Below are 22,963 nucleotides of genomic sequence, written 5' to 3'. Positions count from 1 at the left end.
TTACAAAAAAAAGGTATTAATCCACAGGTCACATGTGTTCGGAACTGTGGGTTGTGATCCGTATGTGATCCGTTACACCCCTATCAATTTCACTGTCTGTGTAAAACACTCAATTTCACAGGACATTACTTGTTACAAAAAAGGAAGTAAATGGCCTCTGCTTTGCCGAATTCACTGCTCAATTTTCCAGTCCTCCTTTACAGCATGATATGTGCTTTGATGTGCTATAATTGATGTCTATATTTGAGTCCAAGTCAGATCCAGAAGAAGAAGAAACTAAAACAATCCAATCACGATTAATGCAACAGTGCTTTTGTTTGCATATTTGCTTCAGATTTGTATATAGTTTTAGTACTACTTACTATTTCAGCCAAAAAAGTATGGCACCGTCATATCTTTCAATAAATCTTGTGATTAACCCACAGGCATGGAATGTTCAGAACACACATCCTGGATGATATATGACATGACAGGTGTGTTGAGAAGAATCGTGTCCTTACAATTGTCACTTTAAAATAAAAAAGGACTTTTAAAAGCATAGAAGATATCATTTTAGTTTTCACTTTTAAAGCTTTTTTTTGTTTTTGTTTTGATTGTAGATTATCTTCTTGTATGTGTTAAAATCAAGAACAACTAGATTCTCTGTTTCATGACCCAATGTTTTTCCTGATTTATTACTAACAAGGTTTAGCTCTATACCTCAAATTTCAAAGCAAGCATTTGACTCTGGTCTGACAGATCTCAAAAAGCTCTTCAGTCCTGGTTTTGTTTTCTTTTTAGTTCTCACTTCCTCTTCCACAGCCCTGGTCCTGCACGCAGTCACCTCTCCTTTACCTCACTAATATTCTTTTTTTCTCTCCAGCATTAAGAGTCTCACCTTGATTGCATCAGCCGTCCACTGTTTGCGTTTGAAATCACTTTCCTCCTTGGTTTTTGTGTTGTTTCCTGCATTTGAAATCACATTGGTGTCATTCCCCTCTCCGTTCTCCTTTTGTTTATTCCTCAACCTTTTTTCTTTTCTTTTCCTGTTTGTCTGCTCTGTTTTTGGTGTCTGTACGGGCACTCGTGTCTATAGCTCGCCGTTCGCTGGCTGCCCCAGTGGACAGCGGTGTCCTCAGTCGCCTGCTCACACCCACCCAGGCCTCGCTAGCTAGAAGCAAGAGTGCCGCGGCCCTGTCTGCCGAAGGAGGCGATGCTCAAGGTAACAGTAGAGAGAAGCGGAGGCCCAGCTCACACCAGAAACTCCACTTATGTGTAGAAATAAGATGCTCTGTGGGGTGCTTGGTTGCCGTGTTTATTAGGGAATGCTAGAGTGATGTGGCTTGAATTACTTGCATTAAGTTTTACATAACATTGGCAATGCTGGTAGTCTTTTTCTAGTGATGCACAGAATTTGGTTGAAATTTGTTTAACCAAATTTCAATTCCATTATCAAAGGAAAAAATTGTTGTCAAAACCTTCTACGTTAACCAAAGCAGCGTGTGCGTGAATGGATCTAGGTTTCCGTCAGTGTGTTGAGCATAAATCGATGCATTCAAAAATAGATTAAATGGAGATTGTCTTATGTAGAATCAAAATTTTACTCACTTTCTCATTAGATGAACCAAAGGTCAAGATGATTACATAAATGTCTACATATTTATTTATTAATTTTTGTTTAGTAGTTTATTTTAAAGATTTTTTATATCAACTATTGTTGTTATTATGCAATGTATTCTTATCTATATTAATCTTGGCATGAAATAGCCATAAGATGCTGATTTGGCAACACAAAAACAAACAAACCATGATGTTTACATAAATTACCTCACACAGTTAAACATCAGATGGCTGAATTCAGTCACTGAAATGCAGCCAAATAAACTGTCAGTTACACACAGCATTTCAGCCTTTTAATTTCTGTGCACCACTAGTCTTTCCCCGCTTTCATTTTTAAACGCACACGCACACATCAAGGTCTGCAAGGTGTTCCAGGGCTATTGCTGAGAGATCTTTTGTAAGCTGATTAGCTGAGTGTTTCTGTGCGTGAGAAGGAATGAGTGGAGTGAATCTCTCCCTGCTGTCACTGCTGCAATCCCCATCTGATCCACACAGACCTGCCTAATGGCCCCCGCGGACCAGCAGCCTCACCCTTATCACCTTTGGTTCCCAAAGTTACCAAACTCACTTTAGATTCCCGGCAACCTGTAAAGGATGAGGTTCAAATGCTCATCTGTTTATTGTTGATGTGATACTTTCAGCATTTATGAGGTTGATGGTATCCGAACTGCTTTATTGGTTTCTAAAAATAGACAGATGATTATGAATCAGCAGCTTATGGGTGAATTACATTTATAGGCTTTCCATGATGATAACAGTCAGAGTTAATTATAGTGGGTTGAGATTAGCCCAGAAATCCAACTGTCAGAGCAGAGCTATTCTTCAGGTCAGCCCTTACCTCACCTCACTTCACCTCTTCTCCAGCAACTGATATGGCCATCATTTTTCATGTATACAATAGAGTGACCAACAATACTTATAATGTTTTTATTTCTCATATTTTCCTCCATAGAGAATTTTTAGTTCTAAGACATAAACTAAATCAAGAGGTGTTCAAAACTGTATTAAATAAACTTTTTTTTTTTTTTTAAATCATACATGGAAGCCATTTTCTTCATAGTCTATTCCTTGTGCCTTTTGGTATAATTGACATTTTTGGGTGCCAATTTATCAGTTAAACAATTAAAAAAATAAAATCAATAATTGTATATAATCCTGACGTCTGCTTACATGTACAATTGTTGAACTTATCATAGGGCTTCTGTGTTGTAAGATTTACGAGATATTAAGCATTAATTTCTCAATTCTCTATAGAGAAATTAGTAGGATTTTTACTTCCTTTCTGTTACTTTTAGCTATTGTGTATGTTGAAGTCTCTGTAGACTTTGAGCACCAAATCAAGCTTTTGACCATATTTCCATCTGTATTCTTATGTGGAATTTTTGCATTCAGACTGAGCTTTGAAAGCCCTTTTTAGCTAGATATTTTCATATTTTACCACCAGAATGGTTGTAGTATTATTTTAAACTGTGTTTTTGGAGAGAAGCAGAGGGAGCACAACTTATTTTTCCAATAAACCGTCATTTTGAAATGGGAAAGAAAAGGCATTAGCAGTGATATTTTATCTGTTTGTGGAAAAACTCTGCACTTATCATTTTACTATGGCGAATAAACAAACTATTGGGTAACAGTGTCTTAAGGAATCAAATGCATAAGTCGGAGATGGAGGCGGTTTAACATTAGCTTTGGCTTGCAGTAGATGCGATGTCCTCAGTAAAAGTTTTGAAAGATGGAGGGAATGTTGTTAAATCTAGCACACTAGAATCGCAGCCTAAGGTGCTTGCTTGGTGAAGTTATGGGTGTGCTTTAACATATGTGCCCTGCCGTGTCTCTCTCTCTTCCTGTCTCACCCACCAATCAAAGCCAGTTTTCCTGAGGCCATCAGTGTAATCAGCAGCAGCTACCCATCAACCAGTGTGACTGATCTAACACACACCAATGTTTTGTGCTTTTATCATCCCTTTTTCTCCTTCCTCTTTTTATCTCCCTCTTTCTGTCCCTTCCTCTGCCTTCGCTTTGCTCACCCACTCGGCTGCTTGTGACGTCCCTTCCCTCCTGTCCCTGGCTGTGCACCACTGACTGTGTCCTTTACCAGAGTCTCACCTGTGTCCTCGTTCAGCATCTGCAAGCCCCATGCAGCCCTCGGCCCGTGGTCCCCTGCGCAGTCGCAGCAGCGACCGAAAGAAAGGCCCGACCACTTCTGTGTCTGCAGATGCCATCTCCAGTATGACGCAGGTGAGCAGAAGATGCATGTCAACTTCCACTTTCAAATGGTGGGTGATAGTTTGGTTTCATTTAGCATGACACTGCTTTTGTTTAAACAAAAATGATAATAATTACAATAAAATACTGTAAAACCATGATATTGATATTTTAGACCATTTTGAGGGATGTAAACCAAAACAATAGTCCCAAAGTATTTCCTGTTTTACATTTTTAATTTCTATAGCTTCCAAAAATCTAGAGTTGCATATTGATAAATAATGTTATGATGGATGCTTTAACTTTAAGATATGATTGAATTGCCTCTTGTTACAGTTATGATTTGGTTTGATAACAGGCAAGAAATGTTCATGGGCCATTGACATCACCATATTGAAGTGGTCTTGTTTTTTTTTTTTTGAGAATAACCATAGAAGCTGGCGTTGTTTATTTACATTTGATAATACAGTGGTCCCTCACTGTAACGCGGCTTTGCAGTTTCACATATTTTTAATGCAATTTGACATTCTTTTTTTTGAGTGCTTTGCGTTCTGCGTCCTGATTAGCGCATTGTGCAGTACAGAATGCGTTCAGCTTGCCAAATTTACATAAATCTTTGATCAATAGCACTGACTCTGAAGTGCTGTACTGTATGTTTGCAAGTTTTCTCCCTAACAAACCCTACAATGTCGACAAAACGTTCTGCACCCTCAAAGGCACCTGCGGTAGCACCAAGAATGCAAGATGCTAAAGAACATGCTAAAGCTGAGGTCACCAGTCTCAATCCTGAAGGGCCGATGTCCCTGCAGGGTTTAGCTCCAACTTGCCACAACACACCACAGCTTGTTCAGGTGTGCTTGATTAGGGTTGGAGCCAAAATCTGCAGGACACCGGCCCTCCTGGAACAACTTTGGTGACCCCTGTGCTAAAGGAGGGTAAAAGGATGGAATCAATCTTCGGGTTGTTACATTCAGTTTTGCAGCCTTAAAACATCTATAATAATTGTATTACCGCTGACTATTTTGCAGATTTTGCCTATTGTTGAGTTATTTTTAGAACGTAACTCCCACAATTAACGCGGGACCAATGTATAAATAATTTAATGATAGAAAAGTGTTATCAGTTTTGAATTGTTTACAGTTGCTTATACAGGCTGCACAATTTTTTGCATTGGAATTTCTTTTTAATTTTTTTTTTCTGTAATAAATATTGTTATATGAATACAGTTTCACAAGCTGTTTTGAATAGATTTTGAATAGATCCTCTTGAATAGGTTTTCTGGAGAGTCTAACAGTATTCAAGAACAAAAACTGAATAATCAGGATGTCTCATTTCTTGTCCAAATATTAAAAAAATCTTAGATATAGCAAGAATTGTTTTGTTTTCACCTGCAGAGGAAATAACTACAAATTAAGAGTTTTTCTTTTAAACAATCTAAATTATCTGCCATTAGTAAGAATGATAATCTTATTTTTAATTTGAATTGTAGATATTTGGACTAGAAACAAGACAAAATTCTAAGTATTTTTTCATAAATTGTATATAATCTGTATAAATAATTAAATGCAGTTAATCTTTGTTACACCTCCAAACATCTTATTTTTTGAGGCTGAATGTTTTAAACTCTTTTGAAATGATCAGTCAGAGGCCTTAAAAACACATGTAAATGATCATCTTTCACTCTTATGCTTAAAAGTAGCAGTGACTCCACAAATCAGATGTGTTCTGTTGCTTCTTGTGAGCTATAATTTAGACTCAACATTGCAGTGTGACTATTGTGGATAGACACATTGCATCGATATCGATGCTGAAAATATATATGGTGCAGGTCTTGTTGATTAACATTTTTTTGGAAAGGTGCATTTTTAAGGATTCCTGAATGAAAAGCAATTCATATTAAATAAAATTATGAAATAAAAGCAGTAGGAATCATTTTCATAATCAGACTTTTAAGAGTTTGTAATTCTTACATGAAACATTTGTAATCATTAAAAACTTTATGCATTTTCACTAGTGTTTTCTGAAATTTAGACCTCACAATTTTTATAAGAAGCACAACGGCTTACAGTTCAGTATACATGTAATTTAATCTCCAGATTATCTACAATCTCATTACCAGGATAATGTAACAGAGCTCCAGGACCTGTGGGTTGTTGGTGTTTAATTGCTTTAAAACAGTATGTACTCATTCAGAAACTTCACATATTATGGTTTGCTTTGCAAAAGAGCTTGGATTTATTCCTGACGTTAATCAATAAGCTGTCCGTTCTGAATAACACTGATCCCGGCTTAAGATGTGCCCTCTTCAGCACACATTGGAGAGAGACAAGGAGCTGGGTTACTTCAGTCACTCTTTGACTTAATAACAAGACGTATTCACTTCTCACTTGAACAGTGTTAAAATAGTGAAAATGTCAAGGTTAAATACATATTCTGTGCAGATGCATAAGCTTAGCCAAAGCTTTGTAAACCCTGTTGAGTGCACTTAAAAACGATCACCCAAAAATGTAATTTTTAAATAACTTTTTTTCAGCTGTCCAATAAAGAGGTTTTTTTTTTTTTTTTTTTTTTTTTGGGTGGAACATAAAAATGTTAAAAATGTCAAAACTGTGGTCCTTGGTGTGATACCTATTATACAAGTCAGTTGTATAAACCATATTAATGTGGTTTCTGGTAATACATTAAGGTTTTAGAAGCAAAATAATCTGTCTGTGCATAAAACTGAACATTATTTCAGTGGACACATTTGTATACTTACAACTTTATATAAAAGTGTGCTTGTTTATTAAAGTATATAAGACCCTCTAACCCTGAACTTTTGAAAGTTAGCATATTTTAAAAACTTTTACACTGTAAATAACTCTTAAATTTAGATTTTTGTTCATTTCGGAAGATTATAACAAAAGGACATTTAGACTCCAAACAATCATGATTAACTTATTTGTAGAGCAATAAAGGTTAATTTTAGACTTAAGCTAGCTAGTTCTGGACTGCATGTCACATTCATTCATTCATTCAGACACAGTTAAAATGTAGCATTGCCTTACACGAATGCTTGCCTAGCTTGTCCCAGAGTGTGTATGTGTGTGCGTCCCAGAGAGAAATGAAATGAGAGCTTGCAATGTTATATTCACTGGAGAAAGATAAATTGAAACTGACATGTTTCCCTCAGATGTTCATACTGTACTCTAGCTTTTCCAGTAGCTTGACCTTATAGCTCTAACTGACCTGTTTGATGCTCATTTAGAGGGATGTTCAAGAGTCAGTGCTGAAACTATGGTGTATTTAAGGCTAGCAGGGGAGGGTTTCCATTAAAAGACATCTCCGTTTATGAGCGTTCATTTGTCCCAGTGACACTAAGCATGTGGACAGAAGATTAAAAATAGATGGAAAGGACTTGTTTACCACCATCTGATAATAGCAGTGAATTACTTAATGCAGAAGAGTGATATATGTTTGATTATGAGTGAACAATAGTTTGTCAGTACAAAAGAAATCATGTACCTTTCAAATATGAAGCTATCCCTTTTCATCAGAAAATTCAAAGCTTTCTTAAAGTGCTTTATTTTTCATTTGCAACAGCAGAAAGGTGAAAAGGAGAAGCGCTTCACGTCACCAGTAGGAAAACGCCCTGCTTCTCCTTCCAATCGTCATCGGTCTCCATCTCCTGCTCCCAGTGCTAGCAGCACCGCAAGAGCGCCATCACCTGGAGCAGCCAAGTAAGACCCCTGAGATCAGTTGTAGCCTGTAGTGGTTTCACTCCAAACCGATACTGCAGAGTGACTTGATTTCAGATCTTCTCAAGTAGCATTTCACCATTGTTTATGATGTGAATGCATTTTTTTGACTTGTGTATTATGTTTGTCTCTTTCAGGCAGAGTCCACGCGTCCGCCCTCCTTCCCCTAGTGGTTTGAAACAGCGTCCTCCATCCCCTCAGCCTTCTGCCACATCTAAACCTCCACCCATTCAGAAAGCTGCTCTAACCCCCACCGGCCCACCCACCCTTCGCAAGAGGGACTCCAAGCCAAAGGATATGACTCCAATGATGCCTGTAGCCCCATCGTCTCCAGAGACCAGCACACCCAGTCCAGTACCTGCACCCGCGCCCAAGACCAAAGAGGGTGAGTGAACTCAAAAACTTAAATATAGGGGCATAGGGGGAGTAAAATGCCACAAAATGTAAATAACTTCAAAATTATGATTTTGTGAAAGTTAATTAAATTGATTTAGGTCTTTTTTGTGTAAATACTTCTAAATGAATAGGAATTGTTCTTTGTGGGCAGCCGATACCAAGTACCGATTCCTTGTCATGGTAAATGGCCAATACTGAGTACAGATTCTGATGCTTTAAGCTTTATAATGCCTTAAGCACATTTTCCCTTTAAGTATGATACTTAAATGCAGATCCCGACTTACCTAAGAGAATAAATGAAGGATGTTGCATATAATCCCTTAAACTCGTCTCTTATAACCATTTAGTGTGGACTTGTAATGGTCAGACACAGGTTTACAGAAAATAATAGATAAAACATGTTTTAAAAAATGGTAATAAATGACTAGCAATGCATTTTAGAAACATTGCAAATGATGGAAGAATTCAACATGTCCCAATGAAGTAAAACTGTGGAGCAAAGGCTTTATTTGATCCATAAGAAGATAAAATGCACACCTTAATACATTGCTTCTTTTCTAAAAGGCAATAGGCCTATAAACTACTGTTTATTGCAATACCTAGGCCTATTTTAGAAAAAGCTATATTATTAAATAAGTAAAAAATGTTTATTTCATTATTATTTACTGCCAGGTTTTAGTGAACTTGCAAAATTATCAAAAAACACAGAACTTTCAGTTTGTGTATGTAAAAAGGCCTAGATACATCCAAGACTATTAAAATATTTGCTCGTCTCCAATTATAGACAGCAGCACAATGATCGCAGTCAGCTCCAGACAGTCACAGCAGCTTGATGAGAGATAGGTGGAAGTAGGGCTGCACGATATTGGGAAAATTCGTTATTTTTTATCTGCAGTATTTCACAAGATATCTATTTAGAAAAAGCTTACAATTTTACATTGATTGTGATGATTTTGTTTGGGAGTGTATCTGCATAAAAGATACAAAATTATATAATTTAAAGCTCAGGTGAAAACAATAGAACAGTGGTTCTCAAACTGTGGTACGCGTACCACTAGTGGTACGCGGGCTTCCTCCTAGTGGTACGCGGAGGAATCGCTGAATAATGAAAGAAACAATTAACACTTTTAATCCTTTAATGCGTAATATAACATTGATGTGATCAGCATTGGCTGTTTTGTGAAGCGTACGACCACAACGCTGTGCTTAGAGTGTTTATTTTAGTGCATTGTGTCATAAGCTGCTGAAAATCAGTTTCCGAAGTTTAAGAATTGATTCTGAAGCGTGATTTGACTGACATGAAAAGTGGCCAATCACAGTCGACCTTGTCTAGTTGCGTAAAACGTAAGGGCGGGACAAAGGCTTTCTGTGTTGCAGAAAAAACAACTTAAAAACAAATGTTTTGTTGGAATAATGCTTCTCGGATGTTTTCACTACAGAGATGTCTAGCAGAGTAATTAAACCGCGGACATATTTCCTGCCTATTTGATGATCTTCATACACGTTTCGCTCTCCGACAGCTAGTCGACTCGCCTCTGACCTGTCACTCCTCTAAATACATTCTGAATGGCGGCGCGGGAATGGAGGTATTGCGCAATTACTCATTTCTGCAAATGTGGCGAGTGCTTTATTTTAACACGAGAGCGCAGTCATGTACCCAAATCGCTAAAACAGATATGCGAGCTCTTAAATAGGCTTTTTTCAAATGAACTGCAAGTGCTCTCATGATCGCCTGTGTGCTCAGATAGAATACAATCGCGATCTTTCCAATATTAAAGTAGACATCATTTATCTTTGCTCCTTAACTAAATTTAGTCAAAAGTATTCAAAGTTATCAAATATTTAGAAATAGATTGATACATGATCGATGACAATGCTAATGGTCTTCTTATTTGGCTGTGTTGTGAAGTGAAACTTTTAGCAAAGGTGAAACATTTTTTTATTTCTTTACGACAAAATAATTATGCTGGAAATGTTTCTAGATGAGGTATTTGTGTGATTTATACATTTAGCTGTATTCTGATCTGTCCTAAAGCATTACAGGTCAAAGCAATCCATTGTTAGCCTACTTATTGTTTATTTATCACAATTTACAATAAGGCTCTTAAAGCACTGCTTTGATAAATGTAGTGTCGTCATATTTCAAATACCTCAAGTAAAATGAAGTCATTTGTTTTATTTTTTTACTGACAGTGTACTTGTATTTTTTTACGTTTCTATTTTAGATTAAGATCAAGTGTAAAATAAAATCTACATGTGATGTACAGTTATTTAAGAAACAAATTTGCCATATTGTAAAGAAAATAGTGTAAAATATGTAAATAAAAGGCTAAATTTAAATCTTTTTACCATACAAAGCTTATGGTAAGCTTACCTTTCAAAGCTTAAAAATATATATTTTTAAAAATGGGCAAAAAGTGTCTCTATGGCCTTAAAGATTATTTGGTAGTTTTACCAGTGCTATTGAAAAAGATTAATTGTCATGAAAGGAAAAATTGACTATACTTCCTTTGTTAGTGCAAATTATACATGTAGCTTTGGGATGTAAGCAATCAAACCATTAAATCAGGTTTACACTTAAAAAAAAAGTGATTTCATAATGAAAATCTGATTTTCTTTCAAAAGTAACCAACTAGTACTTTTTAAAAGAGTAATTTGTACTTTTACCTAATATTAGTATTATTTACTAAAAACATTTTTTATTTTAGCAGTGTAATAGTATTTTTACTTGAGTACAAAAAAGATTTCACAAGCATTTAGTGCAGGTTTATTATACTATTATTATATGATTAATAAATATTATTATTAATGGTTTTTATTTGTATCTATTCCTATGCAATGTTTTATGGGTTGCTGAGAATACATTTCAGGTCTTCAATACATAGCATGTTAATCTTGAAAAAAAAAAAAAAGGTGCTGGTAATGATTTTTATTAGGCTGTGCCTGTATGAACCCTGTCATGTACATTTAACATTTATTTCAAGATTTGTCTTAAAGTGTATGAATATGACATATAGCCTATATTTATAAGGTCCAAGCAGCATTTCCAGCTTTTGATGAATAGGCTACTATGAATACTTTAGATTTAAGTACAGCAGTTTCTTTTTACTTTTTAAGAACAGCGCCATTTTTTTTATGAACTTTTAAAAGCACATTTTAACTAAAACTTTTTTTTTTTATCTGCAAGCACAGTTAATGTTCAGACTATTTCAAATTTTTAAAGTGACTGACAATAATACATATTCTTACTAATAGGAAGTAATCTGCATCGTTTTAAAACTGTGCACACCTGTAGCTGCTTAATTAGGCTTACGACGCTATTTTTTAATACTGGTTAAAAAATAGCGTCGTAAGGTGGTACTTGGAGAGACAATTTTTTTCTAAGGTGGTACTTGGTGAAAAAAGTTTGAGAACCACTGCAATAGAACAAAGACAAAACTGAAATACAGTATTGAGATATAGAAATGTCCGATCCAAATATAAAATAACTTGTAAATTAATATATAATTTATATATTTTTCTTCAATGTTATGATATATGATATTTATATGCTTTTTCTTCTATTCATAATCATATACACCCAATCAATTGAATCTAATCTAATTGTTGAAGCAGAAAACATTATAATGTCTTATACAATGTCTAACTTAAAATTCTTAAGATCCTGTGATGTGACTATTACAGATTCACACATTGTGATATCAATTCTGAAACAATATATTGTGCAGCCCTAAGTGGGTGATTTGAAACTGATACATTACATATTGTAATGTATCAATATACATTACATATATTGTGTCAATACAGTACAGTATAAATATAGTAGTATAAAAGTATAGTGCGTTTTAAATGAAGTAACTAATGCTTTTTTTCCAGTACATATAAGACCCTTGTGCCAAGCACTGTAGTAGATTTCATTAATGTATTTAATGTGAAATGAGCTTTGAAAATGTTTCTGAGCGAAAGTGAGTTTACACACGCTGCCGTCAGGTTTTTTTTCAACACACACACACTGCCCTCTGCTGGAAAAACATAGATCGCAGTCATACGTTAAAGGGTTAGTTCACCTCAAAATTTAAATTCTGTTATTAATCCCTTTCCTGAGACCTTTGTTTATCACCTTGGTAAAACAAATTTAGAAATTTTAGATGAAATTTAAGAGCTCCCTCATCCTCCTTAAACAGCAATTGTTCGGAGATGTTCAAAGTCCAGAAAAGGAACCAAAAACATTGTCGAAACATTTCAAGTGACTTCAGTAGTCCAATTGTAACGATACAAAGCTAAAGGAACACTTTCAATCCAATTTTTAGTTGTGGATGTACTAAACCGCCTTTAAAGAGACACTTTACATCTTTTTTGATGCATATTTATTGTTTACTGATATAGAATTGAGGTCATGTCTACTTTTACATTTTTATTATGAATGTGTATCTTTTCAGAATCCAATTCCAAAGCCATCGCAGGAACCAACTCAGCTGCTGAGGCTTCAAAGATCCTGGCGGAGAACCGACGTCTGGCCCGTGAACAAAAGGAAAAAGAAGAGCAACTTCGCATCCAGAAGGAAGAGGAGGAGAAGTGCGTTTATTCGATTCCCCTTAGTGTTGTGTTTTAGCATATACTTGGTAACAATCAAGCAGGCAATTATACACTAAACCTACAACAAAGTCATTAGGATGAACCTTCTGCAGATATATTAATTATAAATAGCTAGTATATCTGCAGAATAATAATAATGACATATTAGTTTTAAAAAACAAATTAATAATACCTAATTCCTTTTGTCTTTGTCATGATGACAATATGTGTTATTTTACTAGTTATTTTGCAAGATACTAGTATTTTTTTGTAGATCTGAAGTGGTGGACTTGAACAGACTTTAAAGTTGTCCTGGTTATTAATGCACGTAAAGTGATGACATCAGAATTTAAAGTTGAATTATTGTGTTTAAGACACATGCTTGCAGTCTGTCATTGACAACATTATTACACCGTTTTTTTACTGGTAAAATGAGACAATAGTCATTACCAGATTCCCTCTTGCATTATATTCAATGTTATATAGGCTAGAGTAGTTACACTAGCTATGTTTCCATCCACCTGTTTTTATGCGCATTTTGCTTATGTGCATAAAAAAAAACGGTTGATGGAAACGCCAAGAGGCGCATACATTTTGAAAATGCGCATTAAAAACTTATGTGCATAACTGAGTAAAATAAATGCACATAACTACAATGGAAACACTTTTCCCGCACAAATTTCAGTATACGCATTAAAAAAGGTCATGTGATTGGGTTATAAGAGATCAGGTGATGATGCAAATGTGTAAATGGACAAACAAGCTGGCTGAGCACACTGTAAACCATCTGGAACTGTTGTTTTAGTCATTCTAAAACACCTTAACCATCTCTGTATTAGTGTTGTCATTTTATTATTAACCTCCAGAATCAAGAGCTTTAAAAAGACCTTTAAAAGCCACCACACGTTCGCTGTGTGTCAAGATTGCCTTCTGAGGTGCAAATCATTTATTAGATGAAGAAAAGACTGACACAGCTTCTCCTACTGCAGCAAATTCAGTTTGTACTTGTGATATTTGTCACCAGTTAGTCAGGAAGTGACAATTTTGTTCATTTTGACTCGTTGGATGGAAACACTGCTTTATTTGCATGTCTTTTATGCGATAATCCAGTTTTGCGCAAAAAGTTCATTCGCATTTTTGGATGGAAACATCGCTACTGACACTGTTAAACAATTATTCTCGCGCACAACTATCTTTGTTTGTTATGAGAGGAAACACCTTTTATATGCTTGTTTTAATCATGACTGATAAAAATGGGATATGATCGTTTAAATGATGTGCGCACTTTCAGTTTTACATTCACTGCCGGGTGCATGTAAGTAATGCCATGGGGGCCGTCATTTTGAGAGAGAAAAAATGCATACAAATCATAATTGTTACCCGTGCAGCTCCTGGCTGAGGAGCGAAACAATCACTCTAAACAACTTTATTGTCTGTTATTACTTTATTGTCACAGCCTATGCAGGTTCCGTTCACTAAAATAGATTTCATTTATGGGCACGCACATCATATCTGTGATAAACAAGCAGCTCACGGTCAGCTCATGTGGGATTTTGCGGCCGCTAATATGCAAAATGAAATTTTTGAAATATACCCATTTAATATAGTATGCTGATTTTCTCAACACCATTTGAAGTCTGACAGTTTTCACGTTGCTGAGAAACATATATCAAACAATGTAAAGACTTGTAAAGACCTTTATGCTTCTCTCCTGACTTAGAAATGCTAGATTAAAACCATGTGGGGGCTCGAATTGAGATCTTTTAACAATTAATCATACAGCCCTAATAGTAATATTTTTAAAGGGAGCTAATATTATTGACCTTAATAATATATATAAATTTAAACAATAAAATTAATTTGACATTCTCCAGAAGAAAACAAATACTATAGTAAATACTGTGAAAAAATGCCCTCGCTCTGTTAAACATCACTTGGGAAACATTTAAAAAAAATCTATCATAATCAAATCATAATCACAGGCAGTTTTATTTTTCTTGTTTATAAGAGCAGGTTAGTCGTGCGTACAGTATATTGAAACCTCGAGTGTGTTTAAACTATTTCCTTTTAAAATGAGCCTGATGTATTATTATTTTTGAACAGGTTGAGGAAAGAGGAGGAGAAGCGGCTGGCGGAAGAGGAGCGATTGAGGCGCGCAGAGGAGGAGAAGAGGCTTGCAGAAGAGAGAAAGAGAGAAGAGGAGGAGCAGACTCGTTTAGCAGAGGAGGAGAAGCAGCAGATGGAGCTGGAGGAGCAGCAGAGACAGGCTGAGCAACAGAAAGAGGTTTGTTGACAGTCGGGCGCAGAAAGCCGGAGAGCTGTTGATTGTGCAGTTTGAATAAATGACTCTTTGTTTGATGGATGTCAGCGCGAGGAGGCTGAAGCGAAGGCCCAAGAGGAGGCTGAGCGGCAGCGGCAGGAGAGAGCACGCATCATGCAACAAAACCAGCAGGAGCGCATGGAGAGAAAGAAGGTGGATGTGCTTATTTGACAATATTACACAGTGGCCTTTTCAGCTGGCATTTGAATTGAAGAATCATACCTAAATGCTTTCTCTCTCTTTCCAGAGAATTGAAGAAATTATGAAGAGAACCAGAAAAACTGACCAAATGGATTTTAAGGCAAGTTTAACAACATTCATGGTACAACATAACATAACATATTCCACTCCCAAGGCATTTCTAATTTTGCCTGTGTGTGTGTTTTATTTTAGAGTGATGATGTGGATGGCATTCCTGATGAAGACGGCGAGGGGGCTGAAGACCAAATAAACTGTGAAAACAAGGGTTAGTATTTTCAAGGGTTAGAATGAAGGCCCAATCCCAATTCTACCCCTTAGCCCTTTCTCTTACTCGCAGCCCTAGGTTTGTGCGTTCATGTGAAGGGGTAGGGGCATCCCAATTCTGTTTAGCATGAAGGAATAGGGCTAAGGGAAGGGGTAGATAGTCCTTGAAACAGATTTTTCTGGACCACACTCGAAACCAAGGGGTAAGAAATTTCCCTGAATATACAATCTGCAACGGCAACATGGCTGCATATGAAAGTCAGGAGATCCACACATTTGATTTTATTTGGCATTATTGCAAATTTTTACAACAAACAAGCACATGTTTTAATACATTCATAACAGTGTTTTTGTTTTACCGTCATGCTTTAAAAAAGATTTTAAAAATGCTACATTTTGCTATCTGTAATCGATAATAATAACCCCTGTATAGCAGTCTCACAACATGCTTTTACATCTGACACCCGATGAAAATGCAAATGCACAGTACAGTAACGATCTTATGGTCACAATATATGCCTATGAAAACATGATATTGTTAGATAAATACTAAAAAATAGCACAACTGGAATAACTACAGAAGTCGCGATCGTAAATCTCATATGAAGAACGAGATTGCAATGACATGATGACATGTGCAGGTGTTGTAGTGCTGTCCCATTTTTTTAGGGGTACATTTTGAAGCCCTTCCCTTTCACGTTCTGTTTAAAGGGCTGAAGTAAAGGGGTAGGGCTACAAAAATAGAATTGGGATTGGGCCTTAGTATCATGTTTTACTCCCCCTCCGCTTGTTTAGTATATCACCTTTTGCTGTTTAATACAATACTGTAATTTAATGAAGATTCACTGTCTTTGATTTGTGAATATTGTTCATATCATGACATTTTGTCCTTATAACTCGTCTTTCTTCATTCATTTCAGAGAATGAGGCTGTGGAGTCAGAATGCTGCGGTGAGCAGACAGAGGAGCATCACTTCCCTCTAAAGGAGACTGACTCTGATAGAGAGGAGACAGCTGTCGATATCAACTCACAAACACATGCGGATAACAAGGAGAACAGCAATGGACCCAGCACACAGGACCCGTTAGTGGACAGGTACAAAAATGTTTTCTTTTACCTTCCCGTGGCTTTTTTAGTGTACATTACCATACATTACAGTCAGAGTCAAACACACACTCTTTGAAAGCATACTGCATTTGATAGCATGCACACACATTAGAGTGACCTGTACACTCATCCTTGTTCAACAATTCATCCTTGTCCATTGTGAAAGTTATGAGTAATAAAAATGACTGTGGTTTAGGCCTGAACTATAAATCATTTTAGCATCGATATCACAATGTGTGTATCCCCTATAGTCACATTGCAAGATTAGATTGTTTATTAAAGATTAAAAGATAAAGATGTTAAATATGATTTAATTTTTAGTTATGTAATTAAAAATGAACATGTTATTTTATGCTTGATCTTTCAATTTCTGTTCTTAAATACTGTTACACTCCCCAGAAAACCATAAAGCCTTGCTTATTTATTTAGTTTTGCTTGTAATTCATTGTTATTTATGCAGATGCGCTGCATAGAAAATAGCTTGATCAACCCGGTCAATCTAAATCAGAGAGACCTAAATCAGAGGACCTGCGGGCCAAAGTTGGCCCTTAATAACCTTTGATTTGGTCCGCCATCCCATCTGAGAATATTAAGGATGGTTTAGAGAGTCAATTCAAATTTTATGTAAGCCTTTTTTGTTTGTTTGTTTTTTATTGTAAAAGCCAACTGATAATAAACGCTTCAATTAAATGGTGTAAATAATCAGATTTTGTTTAAATGTTCATACTGTCACCTGACAAATCAAAGGAAGATTCTGCTTGACTAGCGTATTCAGCATTGAACTCTACTGTGTGATGAATAGTTTTTTTTTTTTTTTTACTGCTATAAGTTATCATTTTGTATCGTGCAGACCTGCTGTATTCGTTAAAGCAGAGATGCTTATATTTTAATCTCCTGACAAATGCTCTTGTCATCACAGCCTTTTATCCTTTATTATTTGTTGTTCATGTTCTACTTTGTCCATTCAGTGTTGACATCTTGTGCACAAACAAACTAAAAACTATTGATATCATGTGGGATCTGTCTGTACACTACATGCACTGTTACATGTGTATATACAGTTGAAGTCAGAATTATTAAACCCCTTGAATTATTAGCCCCCCGTTTATTTTTTTCTTCAATTTCTGTTTAATAGAGAGAAGATTTTTTTAAAACGTTTTAATAACTCATTTCTAATAACTGATTTATTTTTTCTTTGCCATGATAAAGTAAATAATATTTGACTAGATATTTTTCAAGACACTTCTAAACAGCTACAACTTAACTAGGTTAATTAGGCAGGTTAGGGTAATTAGGCAAGTTATCTGTAGACTATTGAAAAATATGACTTAAAGGGGCTAATAATATTGACCTTTGAAATGATGTTTAAAAAATTAAAAACTGCTTGTATTATAGCCGAAATAAAACAAATAAGACTTTCTCCAGATGAAAAAATATGATCAGACATACTGATGATCAGTTTCTTATGATCAGACATACTGACATAAGAAAATGTCCTTGCTCTGTTAAACATAATTTGGGAAATATATAAAAAAAAGAAGAAATCTTCAAAGGGGGCTAATAATTATGACTTCAGCTGTATAATAAAGGAAGTCTACATTGAGTGTGAGCAGCAGTTTTTACCTTTTAATTTTGTGTTAAATCTCCTGCAGCCCCCCTCCAAAATCCTGTCTGATGGAGGGCTCGGAATTCTTGAACGAGGACTCTAAAGTGAACCTGGTCCCGGGGTTGAATGGTAAAGGAGGACCTTGGAGCTTTGAAGAGCTGATCGATTTGGGTGTTCATGCTAAAACCAAACCCCTGATGGATGATGGGAGCCCTGAAGGGCCAAGAGTGGCCTTTGAAGAGAAAACTAGCTCTATTCATCCAGCCCAGCCTATTGAAGCCCTGTCCGGTGAGGCCTTCTCTCACTAAAGGCCTGTTCACACCAAGCACGATAACTATATAAATATTACGATAAATATATTTGTGTCCACACTGACAGACAATTCAAATCTATTTACATTTAATTTATGATTTAAAGAGCCCATATTATACATGAAATAGGGTCATATCTTGGTTATAAGGGTCTCCAACAACAGTTTAATATGCATGCAAGGTCAAAAAACACTTTCATGGTGTTATAATCTGCAAAGCAGCACGCGTCGCGTTTTTAACGTGACTTTGCACGCGATAAGAGAATATAGCCAGTTAACCTGATACAGTACACACGTTTACAAGTAACAAATCACAACTAAATACATTTGCAAGCTAGAGACAACGAGGCAACTTTAATCGCACGTACTTACACTTGAGAAATGGAGGAAGAAAAATCCATCCTGACGTCCAGCAGTAAGTTACTCTTTACTGATCCTTCCTTTAACAAACGCAGATGAAGTATTCTTTGTAGAATGTAGTTTCCAGAAGTTTCCAGAAGTTTCCAACTGCTTGGTCTATAATGCTGAGGTTTCATCTTTGGGTAGAGACTCAATATATCCATCTGCAGTGTGACTTCAATCGACCGGCATGTTAGTGTGTGTGCGTGTGTTTGTGGGTGTGTGTGTGTGTGTGTCTGGGTTTCTGCGTCAGAGGGCGGGGCCTCAGGTTTGAAATCTCCCGGGTTTGCGCGTGCACGTGAATAACTTGGTTTCGTTCGTACGTCATGGCGAAACACCTAATGAATCGGTATCAAGGCGACTCGTTTGAAGCACTATGAGTCGACTCTTTTATAGATAAATCAACAGTTTTAAACACTGTACACTAACAGATTTAAGCCTTAGCTGGATACTTCACTTCACTTAGAGCTGTGTTACACACTACATGGAGGGGAATTTTCAAAAACCCATAATATGGGCTCTTTAATTCGCATTAGCCCCTTGTAACCAGCAGATGTCCTCAGTGTGCTATTAGCGCATCTGACCAGTAAATCTCTATTTTAAAAATGGTTTACACTTGGTTTATACTTCTGCATGATCCACAACGCCTGCCTTTAGCATAGTTGTGCATTTATACTTTTGCATGCTTTTGTGTTCTGCAATAATACTTCCGAAACACTAGCTGACAGTGAGGTTTTAATGTTCCTCTGTCGGGTTTCTTCATGGGTGTTTTGTGTTTTCTGAACGCTACCTTAATGTACATATGACTCAAATTTGCTCATTTTGAGGTGGGAACCGGCAGAGTGCAACAGTTTTAATTATAAGGTAAACAAAACAAAACTTTCCATCTGGAGCTCATGGGACTCAACACTTCTAAACACTCACTCCAACGGTTTCTTGCGGCTCTGGGTCCTGCCCAAACTCGTTATCGCTACCAATCCGACCAATCACAGAGCTTGCGCTATACGTCGTTTCGATGTAGTTAAATTTTTTTGAGAGGTGCGCGTCAGCAACAGCCACGATGAGGGCTATTTGACCGCACGAAGGCTGCGCTGGAGCATACTAGTGCGCTTGATACAGAAGCATAAATCTGTCTTCAGTGTAACTGATTCTGTTGTAGTGAAATTAAAACAACAAATAACTTTCCCCAGCGTTTTCAAAGGATGCAAAATTATGTGGAAACTAGCACTGGTTATCTGAGGTGCTTTTGTTTAATACTTCATTTTGCTAGCCTGACTTGCATAAGTTACATATTTTTATCATTCTTTCCCATTGTATAGCCTCATGATTTCCAGATAGGCGTTATCTTTAAATAATCTTTGAAAAGAGGGCTTAACATCAAGCAGAGATTCTCCACATCAAGTCCTTTGTAGCTTTAAATTGCACAAGTCATTTATATTTCACTGGATTGTGAAAAGCTATGAGTGTTTTATCCCTTATAAGCTGTGAAAAACCCATTCTGAAAGTGATCACAACAATATAGATTCTGTAAATCAGGGGCGCCCAATCCTATTCCTGGAGATCTACCTTCCTGCAGTTCAGCTGCAACCTTAATCAAATACACCTGTCTTTATTTACCAAGGAATTGATCAGATCCTACTTAGCTGGTTTATTTGTGTTTGGTCAGGGTTGGAGCTGAACTCTGCAGGAAAGTAGATCTCCAGGAACAGGGTCGAGCAGCCCTGCTCTACATCTTTATCGTTATGGTTGTGGTCTGACCTCTGCTGTTGTTTTAAAATTAGAATGATTTTTAGAACTCTTTTCATTGTTATCTATATACACAGTAGTTATTGTGCTTGGTCTGAATAGGCTTTAAGTGTATGTAATGATGCTGTATTTGTATTAATATCACCTTATTCTCTTATTCTTTCAGAGATGTGAACGTCAGCTCTGTGTAAGGCCGCTGATTGATAATTGCACTCCATGAGTCCCGTCCAGCTGAGCCTCAGAGGGTCAGGCTGGTCTGGAGCGTCAGGGAAAGCACACAGTGCCGCACGGCCTCTTGCAGACTATAGACAGTTGGAAGACACAAGCTAACGGAAAACGCTTCAGAGAAAACGGTAGATTCCCTCAGTGTGCTTGTTCTTTGTTTTGTCAGTTCGGTGACAATACTGTCATCAGGATTTGTTTTTCATAACGTCAATATGTTAAATAATTTTGTTTGTCTTTTAAATGTGGAGCGACTTTATTTATTCATGTGGCTTCTCCGCATTTAAACCGTGCACTTTTTTTGGGCTGCAAAAATTCCAGTGCAGGGGTTCACGTAACATTCAGCTTCAGCATTTAGTAGAATGATCTGCTTGGTTATTGAGCAAAAGTTTCACGTATCTTCATAGGACAGTCACAGACATCCTAATTAAAACCCTGTGTCTGAACTGTGAGTGGAGCTCAGGAATGTGTCCCAAATGGGAATCTGTCCTAGAAATATGAGGTTTGACGAGCTGCTGCTGCAACTCTCCCATTCTGATGTGCTTTTAATGTGACCTCAGGAGATTTTTTCTGCTTCTGAAAGCTTCTGTTTCTCTACTTCTAAGGAATAAACATCATTAGTGTATAGTCTTTAACTCTATATCCCCTGTGCAACCACTCAAGCATTCCGACTGTGTGACGCTTGTAGATAGCAGACGTTTCATTAAAAATAACAGACGTTTACCAGACTGATTGTAGTTCAAGTTGCGCGAACATGTTCATTCTGCCTTCAGCTCTGAAATTGAAGGATGACGGAGTTTAATGCAGACTCAAATGTTTTCTGTGTTCCCCGTTTTGTTAATATCCTGTTCTACCTGTACATAAGTATGACTAGTTATCAAATACCTAATTTAAATGCATCCTCAGTAGCTTCAGCTGTCTGCATGGATCTTTGCGCAGCATAATATAACACTGTAACTCATACTTGCACACTTTTTCGCATGTTTTCGCTGTGGGTTTGAAGAAACTTGAATGATTTGACGTTCTCAAATACCCAAAGTCGTCCCCTCAGGGTTATACTGTACTTATGTTTTTCCTCATATTACTGTCCATGGCCTAATAACCACACTAAAATTTGAGCGCTCTATGAAAATGCAGATATATAAACTCTAAGTGTTATGTAAATCAGTATTAGGCTGTTTGGCCATTCTTGTGGTTGGGAATAAGAGCTAGAAGCAGGTTGTTGTGCTGCAGATTTGTACTGTAATATGACTGTACGCAACAGGACCCAGCACCAGCACGCGTATCTCTTTTTAAACAGTGATGCGAGTCAGAGGGGGGAATGAATGTGAATGAGGGTGCAAGCCATGTCAAGAGGGCTTTTTGATTATGAAGCTGCGGTGAGGGTGAACAGGGATGTTTTGCAGATTTGTGATTGACGTGATTTATGCAATAGATTTGGACCATTGAGCATTCGACGGTTGCATTGAATGATCGGTCTCCATATGCTTGAAGAGTCGGCTTTGTGTGCTGCAGTTCAAATATTATTCGCAGACTATTTTTACTTGGCCATGTTTGTGGTCACATTTCCTTCTTTGTATCATTCCATCCGCATTTAGGAATACAGTAGATCCCTTAATGTGTATTTAACGTTCCTTCTGTTGTTTTATATGCATCTCCTTGTGTGTTGTTTTTTTTAATCTTTTGTTGTGTAATAGTCTCTTTCGGACTCAGGCTCTTAGACATCAGTGGAAAAGTGTTTGCTGAGTGATTTGGAGATCACTGTGATCCTTCGGTTTGGCCTTTTCGTATGTACTCTTAACACTCTAAATCTCCCAGATGGCTTCCGGTTGTGGTGTAGCTGCTGCAGACTCGATCATCGAAGCTTGTGCTAGTTGCGTTTGCTTTTTTAATATACACTAGCACAGCCACTTTCAGAGCTGTTCACTCTAATGCCGATGTTTAAGAGCCCCACGTGCTGTGAGCATCACAACTAAAACTGTTCTTTAAGGTCAAGTACTCGATACAGGGGTAGAATAGGACGGTGCCTTAGATGCAGAATGGGCTGTGTTTTATTTTTCGTAAATATTAATACCTTAACGTGTCGCGTGAGCTTACCTCGGCCATGACAATCACTCTACTCGACCAGGGTCATGAATAGGATCTGCTTTTGTTAGAGCGGTTTCTTGTCTTGAAATAGCCCTGACCACAGAATTATATTTGTAAATATATCTAAAGTGTACTGGGAAAATATCAATTGTTAAAATAAAGTTTTGGAAGATAAAAGGAAATGCAAATCG

At 36.8% G+C, this 22,963-nt stretch overlaps 1 protein-coding gene across 1 annotated transcript in view; it reads left to right on the top strand.

The window, feature by feature from the left end:
• Positions 1-22,954, top strand: part of map7d3 (MAP7 domain containing 3) — a 49,623-nt gene extending 26,669 nt beyond the window's left edge. The window contains exons 7-18 of the mRNA XM_001922471.8: positions 1,076-1,201; positions 3,695-3,834; positions 7,384-7,520; positions 7,676-7,923; positions 12,374-12,509; positions 14,613-14,793; positions 14,878-14,982; positions 15,077-15,130; positions 15,223-15,295; positions 16,215-16,389; positions 18,054-18,295; positions 20,629-22,954. Coding sequence (XP_001922506.3) covers positions 1,076-1,201; positions 3,695-3,834; positions 7,384-7,520; positions 7,676-7,923; positions 12,374-12,509; positions 14,613-14,793; positions 14,878-14,982; positions 15,077-15,130; positions 15,223-15,295; positions 16,215-16,389; positions 18,054-18,295; positions 20,629-20,636 — 1,625 coding nt within the window. The 3' untranslated portion in view covers positions 20,637-22,954. The remainder of the gene's footprint in view (positions 1-1,075; positions 1,202-3,694; positions 3,835-7,383; positions 7,521-7,675; positions 7,924-12,373; positions 12,510-14,612; positions 14,794-14,877; positions 14,983-15,076; positions 15,131-15,222; positions 15,296-16,214; positions 16,390-18,053; positions 18,296-20,628) is intronic.
• Positions 22,955-22,963: the final 9 nt, after the last annotated feature.

The sequence above is a fragment of the Danio rerio genome, chromosome 14 (genome assembly GCF_049306965.1).
Source record: "Danio rerio strain Tuebingen ecotype United States chromosome 14, GRCz12tu, whole genome shotgun sequence".
In the NCBI taxonomy this organism is placed as follows: domain Eukaryota; kingdom Metazoa; phylum Chordata; class Actinopteri; order Cypriniformes; family Danionidae; genus Danio; species Danio rerio.
This window is presented reverse-complemented; position numbering and strand designations above follow the sequence as displayed.